Below are 15,189 nucleotides of genomic sequence, written 5' to 3' on the forward strand. Positions count from 1 at the left end.
GAAAAATTGGATGAAAGATGAAATTACTAAATTTTAAGAGGAGAACTGCTGGAAAATAAAATTTAACAAAGTGGGTAGAGACAAATACTAAAGTAAAAAAAAAAATTAAAGTATTTAAAATGTTCATCTCAGCAAAATCACAAATTTAAGATACTGATGCCAGGTGGGTTTGTTTGTTTTTTTGAAGCATAATTTAAGCATGAAGACTAGAATAGTTCCAATCTGAAACAGTTTTGCTTTTTTTTTTTTTTTTTTTTTAAGCCTTTAGAAAATGTATATTTTTAAATGACTAAGACTGGAGTCTTCCCATTTAAAAGGGAAGCTGACTAAGGATGTCTTTCTGTTCCATATCTCCCACATGAATAATCATACGACTGATAGTTTGAAGAAACACACTTGCTTTATTGCCTGAAAGCATAAAACAAGAGAAGGTGTAGGTGGCTGTCCCTTGGGAGGACAGAACCTGAAGGAAGGATGTCATTTCGCCTTCTGATAGGAATGTGGTTTTCTTATTTAATGGTTGGGAGCATCACTTTCACTTTTAGTAAAAGTGAAAAATGCTGTAAGTCTGAAAGCAAGGTGCTTCTGTAAGTGTAATGTGTATGTGAGACAGGGAGAGTGCTTCTGTATGTGTGTGGTGTATATGTGAGTCAGGGAGGGTGCTTGTGTGTCAGTGTGTGTGTGCGCGAGAGAGATGGAGCATGTTTTTGGCTGGCTTGTGGCTGTGAGAGGGAATGTGTGTGATTGAGCCTGTTTGTAAGTGAGATAGAACGTGTGTGATTGAGAGCTTGTGTGTAAGTGAAATAGAGAGAGCATGTGTGTGATTGAAAGCCTGTGTGTTAGTAAGAGAGAGCGAGAGCATTGTGTGATTGAGAGAGACTGGCCAGAGAGGTGACTGGTATGTGTGTGTGTGTGAGAGAGAGAGACTGGTTGGGGAGATGAGTGATGTGTGAGAGACAGAAACTGGTCCTGAGGGTGTGACTTGTGTGTGTGAGAGAGAGAGAGAGAGAAGAGACTGGTTGTGGTCCCTAAGGAAGAGGACTGTGAGGACAGCTTCAGCAGCTACTGCTGCTTCTGGTATGGCCTGCAAGGGAAAGGAGTAGGAGAACTGCTGGAGAGGGTAAGTAAAGGTGGCTTTTTAAGTTCATTTTTCTTGATTGACTACCATTTTAATTATTGGGTAGTATGTGATGTGTCTGCTGTTTGAAATATTTTATTGGTGTTTGGTAAAGCTTTCAAAATTTGCATTAATCTTTAATTATTGGATATTCTATTCATCAGCTGTTTTGAAATTATCTTATTTGTATGGTTTTATAATTATGATTAATGATTTATATATCTTTATATTATTGATTTGTTTCACAAGGAATGGTGAAATTTTTGTTTTTCCATTGTTACACTGTATAGAGTCTGGCGTGATGCGTTTTACAGTTCAGTTTTTGTCTGCACATTTCTGTTTATACTTTATGTGGCTTTATTCTGTATTTGATGAGAGGTCTGTCTCTGCTCTGTATGTGTGACTATGATGAGAGATTCTGCTTGCATATAGTGTCTGTATAGGGATCATTAGCAATCGGGTTTGTTTTGTTTCCTCAGTAGGTGGTGTATTGGTATTCTAGGACCCAGTGTAATATTTACCCTTGCTTTTTCAAAGGTAGGGTTATTGTTGTTTGAGTCCTTGGTGTTATTACTGTTATGTTACGATGGGATTGCAGTATAGATTTTGAGTGTCTTTTTTGCGGCAATGTGCCTGGCAGTGGAAGGTGTTTGTGTTGCTGTTACTGTGAGGTGACACCAGAATTTGAAAATACCTTTTAGTATCATGAGCTGTAAGGGAAACATTCAAGCTCCATTGTTTAGGGGAATTTCAGTGGATGCACAGAGTTAGAGAACTGAAGATGCAGGATTTGTATTGACATTCTGTCCCTTCCTATATATTCCAGACTTCACTCTCATAGCCATGTAGAATTAGTTGAATGAGGCTATCAAATAATTATATAGTGTGAAACTGGCCAGCTTTTTAAAATTATCCAGAAGAGCCTTTGGACTTTTTTATTAACACTTTTTTTTAATAACCAATTTGAAAGCAGGATCCATGCTACAGAGGTGGGTGTGATGAAGAAATGTCATTTTGGTTCCCCCCCCCCAAATTCTTCTGTCTAGAGACGCCACTGATTTTCTGTGACCTTAAGCATTAGTACAAGAAGGAATAAGGGGGGATGCTGGAGAGGCACACAAATGCATTGGCCCCTGGGTGCCGGAGACCCTTGGTGCGCCACTGGGTGCGAGTCATATGGGGCCGCAAGCGGTGGCAAAGAGGAGTGGAGATTTGGCGGGCCGCAAGCAGTGCCCAACCTACTTGTGACCGGAAAACCACACAGTCAACGGGCGTGATCGAGAATGAGGTAGGAATCGGGGCCGAGACCGAGGGGTGGCAGCGCAATGGGGGGGCGCAAGGGAGAAGGCTCGCCTAGGGCGCCAAATCCCCTTGCACCGGCCCTGGGTGGACGTGTGGGATCATTAAAAAAACAAATTCTGAAACAATGTGGTTATATTGATTACCAATATTACAAAAGAATCGATTACGCTAAATCCAAGATACACTTTGCTAAATATGCCCAATGAAAATCTTAAGCCCTTCAATTGCTACAGCAACAAAACTTTCCTAGATGAAAGCGGTTGTTTTACGTGTGGAAACTGTGCACAGAATGAGTAAGCTAAGAGCTCTTAGGCATTACAACATGCAGCAGTTTGAGTCAATATAAGAAAATTGGTCCTTACCTGCTAATTTTCGTTCCTGTAGTATCACGGATCAGTCCAGTCAACTGGGTTTTGCCTCCCTTCCAGCAGATGGAGACAGAGAAAAACTTCGAGAAAGCCCTATCTCAACCTGGTGTGCCACCTGCTGCTCCTCAGTATTTGTTCATACCCAAGTAGAATCATCTTATAGAATAACCATTTCTTATGCCTTAACCTAATTCCATCCCCCCCCCCCCCCCCCGAGCAGAGGATGAAGAATAAAACTGACAACAGGAAAAAAGTCTTAGAAAAACCTTTATATTTCTTCAGAAAAGGCAATAATCAACAGTAAAATACAGAGTGAGCGGGATCTCCACCCACAACCTGGAAACCCCTCAATGGGCGGGCGTCTGGACTGATCCGTGGTACTACAGGTACGAAAATTAGCAGATAAGGACCAATTTTCCTTTCCCAGTACATACCCGGATCAGTCCAGACAGCTGGGATGTACCCAAGCTCTCCTAATTAGGGTGGGACTGCGAGAGCCCCACGAGGATGACACTGGCCCCAAAACTGCTGGGGTCCAAATCCTAGACGTCCAGCCTGTAGAGTCTGGCAAAGGTGTGTAAAGTCCACCAGGTAGCCGCCCTGCAGATTTCCTGCAGGGAAACCAGTTGACACTCTGCCTAAGAAGCCGCCTGTGCTTGAGTAGAATGAGCCTTCAAGCCGTCCAGGACTGGGCGACCAGACCCAATACAAGCAGATGCTATGGACTCCTTAACCAACGAGCGATAGTTGCTTTGGACACCAACTGTCCTTTCTTCGCCCCATGCCACACAATGAAAAGGTGATCCATTGGTAACCTCTAGATAAAGCAACAAAGCATGTCTGACATCTAGCTAAGTTGTCTCACATGAGGACCTGTCAGCTCCGCCGATTGATTCATGTGAAAGGCAGAAACCACTTTTGGCAAAAAAGATGGAACAGTTTATTTGTATTTAAGATTTTTATATCGCTATTCAGTCGAGCCGTCATAGCGCCTCTCAAAATCCAGGCCGCAAGACAAAAGCGATCTGCCTGATCGAAAAATATAGGTTCCTGTCAAGGGGAGATTCGGAATATGACAGAGTTGGAGAGGGCCCTCCAAAGCCAAATTCACAACACCTGCAAACCAAGGCCTCTGCGGCCACTCTGGTGCTATGAGAATCACTCGTCCCGGGTGAAGTTCTATCCTCCGGAGAATTTTTCCCACCAGCCGCCAAGGGGGGAACACGTAAAGGAGGACATCTTGTGGCCAAGGGACTACTAGTGCATCGACTCCCTCTGCGCCGTAATCTCTTCTGCGATTAAAAAAGCATGCCACCTTGGCATTTATGCAAGTCGCCATCAGATCCACGTGAGGTTCGCCCCACTTGCAACAGATCAGGCGCATTGCAGCATCGGACAGCTCCCACTCCCCTGGGTCCAGCTGTTGGCGACTGAGGAAGTCCGCCTGCACGTTGGTCGATCCCACTTCTCTGCTTCGAATGCTACAGGACAACTCCTGATTCCTCCCTGCTGGTTGATGTAGGCTACGGTCGTCGCACTGTCGGACAGGACTCTGACTACCTGACTGCGCAGGAGGAGGAGGAAGCTCTGCAGAGCCAGTTGGACAGCCCTTGTCTTGAGACGAATGATCGACCAAGATGCTTCCACCGGAGACTGCCAGCCCCAAACCAACCGAGTCTGGCATACCGCTCCCCAGCTGGAGAGACTGTCATCTGTTGTCACCACCATCCACTGGGGTATCTTCAGATGCACCCCACACTCCAAGTTGTCCTGGGTGAGCCACCATGAAAGACTGGATCTGGCAATGCCGGTAAGCAGTAGGTTGAATTTTTCTGACAGCGGGTTCCAGCGGGACAGCAAAGCAGCTTGAAGTGGCCTCATATGCGCAAAGGCCCATGGGACCAGTTCCAAGGTCGATGCCATGGAACCAAGAACCTGCTGGTAATCCCAGATCCTGGGCATTGAGGTTTGTAAGAGACGTTGGACTTGGCTGCACAATTTGAGGATTCTGTCCTCTGAGAGGAACACCTTGCCCACTCGGATATCGAAATGTGCTCCCAAAAAATTCAGGACCTGGGATGGGGTTAGATGGCTCTTGGCGAGCCAGCCCAAAGACCTCAGGCGGTGGAGGACCACATCCACTGCCTTCGAGCACTGGTCTGCCTACTTGGATGAGCCAATCATCCAGACAGGGATGCACCAGAACCCCTTATTTCCTTAGGGCTGCCACCACCACCACCATAACTTTGGTGAAGCTCCATGGAGCTGTGGCAAGGCCAAACGGTAGAATGCAAAATTGAAAATGTTGTCCGAGAACCATAGACCTGAGGTCTTTCTGATGGTCCCTGCAAATCCCGATGTGAAGACAGGCTTCTGTCTGATCCAGTGACGCCAGGAATTTGCCCTTCTGTACAACTGCGATGACTGAGTGGAGCGTCTCCATCCAGAAATGCGGTACCTTGAGAGCCACGTTCACCTTAAGTCTAAGATAGGCCGAAAGGTCCCCTCCTTCTTTGGAACTACGAAGTAAATGGAGTAATGTCCCGCTCCGTGTTCTGATGGGGGAGCTGGCAAGATGGCCCCCAGACTTTGGAGACGATCCAGGGACTGATGGACGAACACTTTTTCTGGAGACCCACAAGGGGACACCAGAAACAGGTTGCGTAGCGGGCGAGCAAACTCTAATGTGTAGCCGTGTTCTATCATGCTGAGAACCCACTGGTCCGACATGATTTTGACCCACTCCTCGTAAAAGAGAGTCAGCAGTCCCCCTATAACCGGGTCCGAGGAGTGAGCTGGCCAGAACTCAATGGGCAGCTTTGCCCTGCTGGGCCCCTGCCCGGAACCATCTTGGGCTGATCGACGTCCGCGGTAGGCCTGTGACCATGACTGGAACCTCCACAAGGCCTGCTTTTGGCCCATGCCCTGTGCTCTGCCGAAAACACGTTTGGCCCCGAAAACGAGAGCAAGCGGTGGGGAAAGCCTTCTGTCCCTTAGGCCTATATTCTGGGAGCTTATGCACTTTATTATCACCCAGCTGCTTTATTAGCTGCTCCAAATCCTCTCCGAAGAGCAGCCTGCCCTTAAAAGGAAGGGCACTGAGCTAGGCCTTTGAGGATACGTCTGAAGCCCAGTTACGGAGCCACAAGAGTCTCCTAGCAGAGACTGCCGACACCATTGTCCGCATCAAGGTGCGAAGAAGGTCATACAAAGCATCCATGCCATAAGTGACGGCAGCTTCCAGACTTTCCGCCTGCTTTGCCTCTTGGGGCTCCAAATCCTTGGCACTGAACAACTGCTGCACCCAGCGGAGGTCCGGCCTGAGCATGTAGCTACTGCAGACCACAGCACGAATACCTAGGGCAGAGACTTTGAAAATCCTCGAGGTGACCTTCCAGCTTGCGATCCTGGAGATCTTTCAATGCTGCCGCTATGTCCACCGGGGTGGTAGTCCGCTTCGTGACCAAGGAAACAGATGCATCCACTTTCAGAACCCATACTAGTTCCTAAATGTCTTCCAGGAGAGGGTAGAATTTGTCAATGGCTCTGCGAACCTTGAGGCCAGTCTCTGGAGTATCCCACTCCCGAGCCATCATTTGCTGCAACGTGGAGTGGAGAGGAAAGGTTTGAGCAGGGCCCCACATCCCCGCTAAGACTGGATCCACTTTGTCCAGACTCGGGTCGACAGGAGCCGCCACAATCCCCAACTCCTGCAGGACATGTGGGATTAGGGGGGGCCAGCTCCTCCTGACGGAATAGGCGGACCACCGGAGGGTGGAGGGGGATCCCTCTGACCCCCCTCCTGATCGGACTCATCCGTCTCTACATCCCAGAAAACTCCACGCCCTGTGGGATTATAAATCGTTTGGATTTGCGTCGCCGCCGGTGGATCCTCCTTCCTGGCCATCTTCCTAGGTGGGCCCTCAGGAACCAAATCTACCGGATGTCCCCTTTTCTGAGCACCACTTGCCAAGAAGGCCTGGTGCATTAAAAAGATGAACTCAGGGGAAAAAACAGACTGGCCCCCCTAGAGACCCTCCCAGGGTACTGGGGCCCCCCTCAGAGTGCCCCCCTGCAGCCCCCAGGCCTCTTTGGGGCAAAAATCAGGAGAGAGTGTCAAGAGGAAAATCCTCTCCCCCTAATGCAGGGGGAGACAATCTGAATTCAAACAATGGGCCCTAAGTGGGAGATTTGGGTTCTACACCTCAAACAGGTTCCGAAGGACAGACTGGCTGAACCTACTGTCGCATCAGCCATCCCTATGCAGACAATAAGATGTTAACGTCTGGAGAGAACGCCACGTCGCAGCCTTGCAGATATCCTCCATGAGAACTGCTCGCAAGTGGGCCACAGATACTGCCATGGCTCTGACAAAATGAGCCTTGACATGACCCCAAGAGTCAGTCCCACCTGGCATAACAGAAGGAGATAAAATCTGCTAGCCAACTGGATAGTGTCTGTTTGGAAACGGCAACGCCCAACCTATTCTTATCAAAAGAAACAAAAAGTTGGGTGGACTGTCTATGGGCGTCTGTCCACTCCAGATAGAAGGCTAAGGCTTGCTTGCAGTCCAATCTGTGCAGTGCTCATTCGCTTTGATGCAAATGGAGCCTGGGAAAGAATATTGGCAGGACGTTTGACTGGCTAAGATGGAAATCAGTCACCACATTAGACAGAAACTTAGAGTGCGTGTGCAAGACCACCCTGTTGAGATAAAACTTTGTATAAGTGGATAAGTCCTGGTGCTGCTGACCCTGTGCGCTGAAGTGACCGCCACCAAAAATATAACCTTTCAGGTCATGTACTTCAGGTCACAGGCGAACAGCGGCTCAAAAGGAACTTTCATCAGCTGAGATAATACCATGTTGAGATCCCAAGACACAGCGAGAGGCGTTAGGGGAGGCTTCAACTGAAGCAAGCCCTGCATGAAATGTACAACTACAGGCTGTACAGAGATGGATGTACCATCTACATCTTGGTGGTATGTGCCAGCTGCACTAAGATGAACTCTAATGGATTTGGTTTTTAAGCCAGCTTCCGACAGGTGTAGAAAATAGTGAAGCAGTTTTTGTGTGAGGCAGGAGAATGGATCTAGGGCCATCTGCTCACACCACATGGAAAACCTCCTCCACTTCAGTCCATAGGACTTTCTAGTGGAAGACTTTCTAGAAGCCACCAGAACCCGAGACACATCCTCTGAAAGATCAAGTGGCTGCAGAATTAATCTTTCATTATCCAGGCTGTGAATGACAGGGCCTAGAGGTTGGGATGCCACAGCCTCATAGCCCCTTTGTCCTCATGTAGCTTCAAGAGTCTTCGCACCACTAAGGGAATCGAAGGATATGCATACAGAAGAAACTTGCCCCAATGGCGGGAAAGGGTGTCCACAACTGGCTTGCCGCCTGAACTGTACAGGGAGCAGAACAGAGGCACCTTCCTGTTGCAGGGTGACGTGAACAGATCTACGTCCGGGTTCCCCCAAAGGCGGAATATCTGATTCGCTACCTCCTTGTCCAGGGACCACTCGTGGGGTCTGAAGGCTCGACTCATCCTGTCCACTACCACATTCTCCGTCTCTGCTAGGTACATGGCCTTGAGCATCATCCCATGGGCACAGGGCCCACAACCAGATCAGGACTGCTTCCTGACACAGGAAGTCGATCCCATGCCTCCCTGCTTGCTGACATACCACATGGCTACCTGGTTGTCGGTCTGGATCAGGACACCATTGTTGGACAGCTGATCTTTGAAAGCCCATAGCGTGTACCTGATCACCCGAAGCTCCAGGAATTTGATTTGACAAGAATGTTCCTGAGCGAACCAAAGACCTAGCCCATCTACATGAGCTCCCCACCCCAGCATAGATGCAACCGTGGTTAGGACAATTTGAGTAGGGAGGCTCCAAAATGAGGTCCCCTGTTCTAGGCTGGAAAGTACCCGCCACCAGGACAATGAGTCCCAGAGAGACGGGGTGACTCAGATTAAATCTTGGAGGCTCTGAGTGGCCTGGCACCACTGCGATCTCAGGGTCCACTCGGCTCTGTGCATGTGTAAACGTACCAAGGGAGCCATATGGCCCAACAGCCTCCTCACGTTCTGGGCTGACACTTGCTGGCTCTGTTGAAACTCTGCCGCAATGGTCGCCAATGCAACAGCCCTCTGGAAAGGCAGAAAAGTCTTGGCTTGAGCCAAGTCTAGCAAGGCTCCTATGAAGTCCAATTGAGGTGACAGGCTGAGATGGGACTTTGGGTAGATGAGAATGAATCCTATTGACTCCAACATCCGAATGGTCAAGCGCATGGACCTGACGGCCCCAGCCTGAGACGTGCTCTTGACCAGCCAGGTCGAGGGAACATAGCCAGTCTCCTTTTAGCAAAAGGGGATCGAGGTGCCCAGGGAAACCATCTTGAACTTTTCTCTTTTTAGGAACTTGTTCAGGTTCCTTAGGCTTAGGATGGGATGGAGTCCTCCTGTTCTCTTTGAAATCAGAAGTACCTGGATTAGAATCCCTGCCCTCTTTGTCCTGGTGATAAGGGCTCGACCGATCTGGCCATTAAGAGGGAGGAGAGCTTCACTAGTAGTACCTCCTGATGTCCTACCTGTCCCTAATATGAGCTTGGAGGGCAATTTGGTGGGACAACCAACAGATTCAATTGATACCCTTGGTGGATGATTGACAGAACTTACTGGTCCGAGATTACACTGGACCACTGGTTCGCAAAGAACCACAGCCTGTCTCCGACCGGAGGTTCCATCGTCGCGGGTATGGGCAACTGGCTTATGCTCCCTACAGCCCAGTCAAAACTCCATCCCCAAAGATGACTGAGGAGCCAGCTGGGGCTTGGCGGCTCTCTGCTGTCTGGGACCCCTGATAGTGTTGCGGGAGTGAGGAGGCAGAGGATAGTACTTTCTTTGGCAAAAGAAAGTCTTCCTTGGCCCCAGTCTCGATGGCCTCCTGGATGAGGACGACTGGTCTGGAGTACTGGCAGAGATTTTCTGGAGGGTCTCATGGTGGTCCCAAAGTTGGGCCACAGCATCCCTCATCCTATCTCTGAAGAGATTTTCCCCAGTACACAGCACATCAGCGAGCCATTCCTGTACATCCAGTCGGAGGTCCGCAACCATGCCATTCTGCAGGCGCCGATTCATGCTGCTGTCTTGAAAACAGGAGCTCGCATGGCCCTCGTGTTTTCTGCACTCCAGGGCCTTATGCACCAGCGACATGAGGGTGTGCTGTGGAGGCAGCTGCTCAGCCACCTCCTGCACCTGCTTCCAGATGTCCGTGAGTACTGGCTCATGGAGAGCTGGTAGGCAGCGATGTGGGCAATAAGCATGGTGCTTTGGAACACCTTCATCCCAAGAGCGTCCATCACTCTGTGGTCTTTCCCTGTGGACGCCGAGGAATGGGTCCGAGAGCACTTGGCCCTCTTGAGAACGAATTTGAATACCACAGACTGGTGAGGCAGCTGATGCTTATCAAATCCAGCAGCCTTCTGGATGAGGTAGACCCCGTCCGCCTTCTTACTAACGGGAGGCACACTGAGGGGTTGTTCCCATATCCTCAGCAGCAACTCCTTAATGATTTCATGTAACAGAACCACCATGATCTACTTAGAAGGCTCCTTGAACTGGAGGATCTCAAGCATTTTGTGCCTGGCATCCTCCTCTGTTAAAAGTTGAAATGGGATGGCCTCTGCCATCAACTTCTCAAACCCTGCGAAGGTCAGGTCCTCAGGTGGGGGACTTTCTTCACTCATCTGGAGGAGAAGGGTCTGATGGGAGATCATCAGAGCCCTCGGAGGACTCAGTCGGAACATTCCTCCAGGAGTCATAGGAATCCACATCATCACTGTATGCTACAGGGGATGGGGCCCTAGGTGCTTGGCCGTCATCCAGAGGTGCAGGCACCAATAGAATTGGACAAGGGACTACAGGCCTCACTGGCATCTCACTGGAGCTTCCTCGGAGAAACTGGCAACGACCACAGTATTGGTAAGGGGAGGCCTCAGTGCCTCGCCAGGATCGGTGCCGTCCCAGGAACAGACACCAGCTGGGTTGATTTCGTACTGATAAGCACGATGAGCTTCTCCAGGAACAGTGGGATGATGGGCAACCCCAGCTCCGGTGCCACAGGCCCAATTCCCTGCAGTGCCCAATCCACTGGCAGCTGGACTCAATGCTCTAGTTCCTCCTCAAATGTTGTTGAGGTCAACACAGACTGGGAGGAAGGAGGGGTGCTAGATCTTCTTTGAACTCGTGAGGTGGATCGGTGAGTGGCACCAGGACCGGCGGAGACCAGCACAGACCCCTGGCACCGATAAGAGGATGGGCCCGCCTCACCGCAGGGTCGTTTTGGGGGCATTGTGGCAAAATCCGGTGCATCCCCGCGCCCGGCACAATGCATCAACGGGGACCAGTGCCGATGCTTCTAAGGCTTCCCTCAGTGCTGGGTCCGATCTTTCCCCAATGCTGAGGCCAAAGACGATGAACCTGGCGTCCTTGGTTCGGAGATCGACAATATTCGGTCTCCAGTGCCCTTATCTGCTGACAGCACCATCTGTTCCGCTGATGTCGACTGCATGGTGTCCATTGGTGTGGGTCTAAGGTCCATTGATGATGGCCCGGATTTCCTCAACCCGAAGAGCTAATCCATTTTGTTGAGTCGAAGCCGATGACCCTTCGGAGTCATTTGGGCGCACAAGCAACCCTGGACGTCAGGCAATGCCCCAAGGCAAATGACACATATCTCATGAGGATCCGTAATGGACATGGTCCTCGGGCACTGGCGGCATCAATGAAAACTGGACATGGCCTTGATAGAATGAAAGAAAAAGGGCTGTAGACAGTAAACCATGATGACAGCTGTTGATGGCCGGCAGGCACCGGACCACTGCTGCCGCTGGGGGATAAACCACAAAAGGAAACTTACCAGAAATGCCAAAAACCCCTACTAGGACACTACAGGAAGGCACCAAGAGAGACCCGGCGATGGAACTATACCGAAAACCATGAAAAACCGTGATGTAAAAAGGTTTTCCACTAGGCCAGAAACAGCCAAAATGAGTTCAATCAGACCACGAGGCTTACAGTTCCGCGGAAAAGAAGAGATTGAAGAGGGACCCTGGGTGGACGTGTGGTATAGGGCATGCTGGGCATACTCAGTGTGCCTAGTCAAAGTTCTAGAAACTTTGACATAAGTTTTCCACATCGGGGCTCCATTTGATAATATCACCCATGTGTGAGGACTACCATCCTGCTTGTCCTCGGAGGATTGTACCAAGTGAATGTAACTGAAGAAGCTGCCAGAGGCAGTGTATTACCACCCACGGACCCGAAACACTTCAAGGAGTAAGAGAGGCCAGAGCACGTATTTGGAGGAGTCTGGGGGTAGTCTGGGTATGAGTACAGAAGTGTTCCAGAGGAGGCTGGGGTCTGCAAATCCCCAGCCAAGGAGTGCCATTACAATGAGTGGGTTAAGTAAATTGGGAGAGGAATATAAAATAGGAGAAATCCCCTCCAGATAATTGTGAATGAAAGCTGCAGGCACTATAACTCAATAGAAACTGGTGCCAATGCAGTCAGAGGCCCAAAAAATGTATTAAGTTAATCCATTGAAAAATATTCTACCTGGAGCTTGTTTGGTGACCTTTATTTCAGCCTTGCTTAGAGAAATTAAAATTATCAGTCCATAGAAGCTCTGGCAGTCAGGGCTGATCTTAGGAAGGCGCAGCAGGACCCAGGAAAGTTGATGTGCACAGCTCCACCTCCAAGCTGACAGTGTTTGAGATGGGGCCTCCATGGTAGTGCAGTGACCGAGGCACTTGCCCCCATTTGCACCCCCCTCCCCTGCCATGGTTATGCTGGCTGTAAAACCCAGCACTGGTTCAGCCTGTCCCTGAGCTAGTGGACAACCCTAGACTTAAGCAAGGACCAGATGGGAAAAAAACCTTTCAGCACATCTAGCCCACGCAGACTAACTGAAGCACTGCACCTCCTCCAATTTGATTGGCACATACTCATGCCTCCAGCTCACTAACCCAGCAAGACTCTATTGCTCCCATCTTTCTAAGAGCTAGGACAAAAGGCATTTCAAGAAGAATCCAGTTAGGCGAGCTTCGGCTCTCCAGACATGGGTAGTGGAACCTGATCTGTTATTTCTAAAGGAACTTGTATACTGGAGTTTTTATTTTTATCTTTTAAACTTTGTATAAAATATAATTTTGGTTTTGTACTGTGTGGGGTATGGCTGGAATGTTTTTAGATTGTTGTATTGCGATGTTTACTTTTTGACTGTTGGTGTAATTTATTTTTGCTTTATTTGTCTAGGAATGTTAATAGAAATAGCACGGGCATAGCATAAAACTATTGGATTGTGTTGTACTATTACTGTAAATTGCTACGAGCTTGTGCCAGCATTTCAGATTTTTCTTGTATTGTAGCCATGCTTCTGCATCATTCACAGTAAACCAGCACTGGTGGGGCAGCAAGACTAGGTGAAGTGGCACCACTATATTGAAATTTAATTTTTTAAAATGAACTGCCCTCTACATTTAAAGTTATCCAATGGCTTCGGGTCACCAGGGGGGCAGGCTGAGCCGGACCTGCATCTGCAGGCTTGCGGCTCCCATTTTTCTAAGACAGGCAGGCACAGGCAGTACCAAGTCCCGTAGGATGCGACGGCAGTAAATCCAGGACTGGCTCATCTCCGCCTGGTGTCCTGGGGAGCCATGTGCTAACCCTGCTCATGCCCCCCGCCCCCCCCCCCCCCCCCCCGGCACGTGGCAAGCCGTTACGCGAGGGAAGCACAAAGAGAGATGACCTTACCCCTTGGATGCCCGGCAGAAAGACGTACTGGATGATAATGGTGCCGTACTTCTCGTAGCCAGGAAGCAGCAGGCTGGAGTCCTTGGAGACCAGCATCTTGCCGTTCTCCGGCTGGTTGCCCACCAGCTGCCCATAGAAACGGCCGCACATCGGGCAGGCTTTCTTCACCTGCAGGGCCCGGGTGATACAGTCCTCGCAGAAGGAGTGCTTGCACTTCTCCAGTGTCTTTATGTTCTGGATCTCCCCCAAGCAGATGGGGCACTGGTTTTCCTGATCGTCCTCCCCAGAGGGGTCCTCCCTCCGCGGCTCCCTGGAGCCGCCGCCGACAGCTCCGCCAGAGCCACCGGGGGCTCCCCTGGCCTGCTGGGCCCTGGCGGCGGCAGCGGCACTCGAGCCTCTGTAGAGGAGCTCTGCAGCCCGCTCGGCATTCTTGTCAGAGAGCGCCATGCAGTTAACACCGGCCAGTTCATACTGCCGCTGGGCCTTCTTCAGTTCCTTCTCCGTTTCCTTCAGAAGAGCCTTTAGAGCCTTTCGGCCCAGGTAAAGGCCGTTGGGTGGGGCATGGCCTTCAGTGGACAGCCGCAGCACGTAGAAATCGGACGTCTCCCCATCTATGCTGACCTTCACCTTATTCTCCTCCTTCAGCTTCAGGAGCTTGGCCGGACTCTCTCTGGTGAGAAAGTCCCACACGTGTCTCGCCACAGTCACCTTGTTTTTGGAGCTCCCTCCACAGGCTGCCATCCTGGACAAGACAAAGGACACTAAAGGAAACAAAATAAAAGAACCATGAAAAGCACTGCCGGGGCGTTCTCTGTTGCCTTCAAATCTTAAGTTTGCCTGCCACTTACAGGTTATCGAGGATACGTTGGGTCAAGTCTTGGGTTTGCCCCATTGCACGATGGGACGTGAAGTTTTTCATTTTCTTAGAGAAGCTGGAGCTGCAAGTCCTTGCATGCACTGGGTTAAAACCAAAACTGGCTCAAGCCATCAAGGATAACCTGGAGTCTTGTCGGCAATCCTAGGTATTAGATCAGCGATTCCCAAACTTGTCTTCAGAAACCCTCGGCTGGCTGAGTTTCCAGGATGGCCATAATGAATATGCAGGAGGTATAGCTGCATGCAAATGTGGTCTCATGCACATCCACTGTATATATCCTGAGCACCTGACTGGCTGGGTGCCCCCGAAGACAGGTTTGGGAACCTCTGGTCCAGACCAGCCTGCTGGGGGCCTTTACCTGGTTCTCCCTTTTTTTGGTCTAACATTTTTAGGACGTACATTTTTACACCTTTTTTAAATAAAAGCTATGTACCCTTTCCTATAAACACACCCTCATCTTTAAGCGTCTCCTTCCTGTTAGCTCTGGTCATATTTTACACCTATTTGTATATAATTCAATAGACACTCTCCATCATTATGGTCTCCTTTTTTTTCATTTCTGCTTCTTAGTTTATTCCTGAAGAGATTTATTAATTAATTAATTTATTTATTTAGAGGCTTTTCTATACCGATATTAGTGGGTACATCATATTGGTTTACATCCAAACTGAAGACAGAAATTACATAAAACAGGGAAGGGG

At 49.5% G+C, this 15,189-nt stretch overlaps 1 protein-coding gene across 1 annotated transcript in view; it reads right to left on the bottom strand.

The window, feature by feature from the left end:
• The window catches only part of DTX3 (deltex E3 ubiquitin ligase 3), a 58,849-nt gene that overhangs the window by 22,349 nt on the left and 21,311 nt on the right, over positions 1-15,189 (bottom strand). Inside the window, 3 exon segments of the mRNA XM_029594927.1 lie at positions 13,612-13,917; positions 13,956-13,994; positions 13,996-14,372. Of these exon segments, the coding sequence (XP_029450787.1) occupies positions 13,612-13,917; positions 13,956-13,994; positions 13,996-14,372 (722 nt within the window).

The sequence above is a fragment of the Rhinatrema bivittatum genome, chromosome 3 (assembly GCF_901001135.1).
Source record: "Rhinatrema bivittatum chromosome 3, aRhiBiv1.1, whole genome shotgun sequence".
NCBI classification, from domain to species: domain Eukaryota; kingdom Metazoa; phylum Chordata; class Amphibia; order Gymnophiona; family Rhinatrematidae; genus Rhinatrema; species Rhinatrema bivittatum.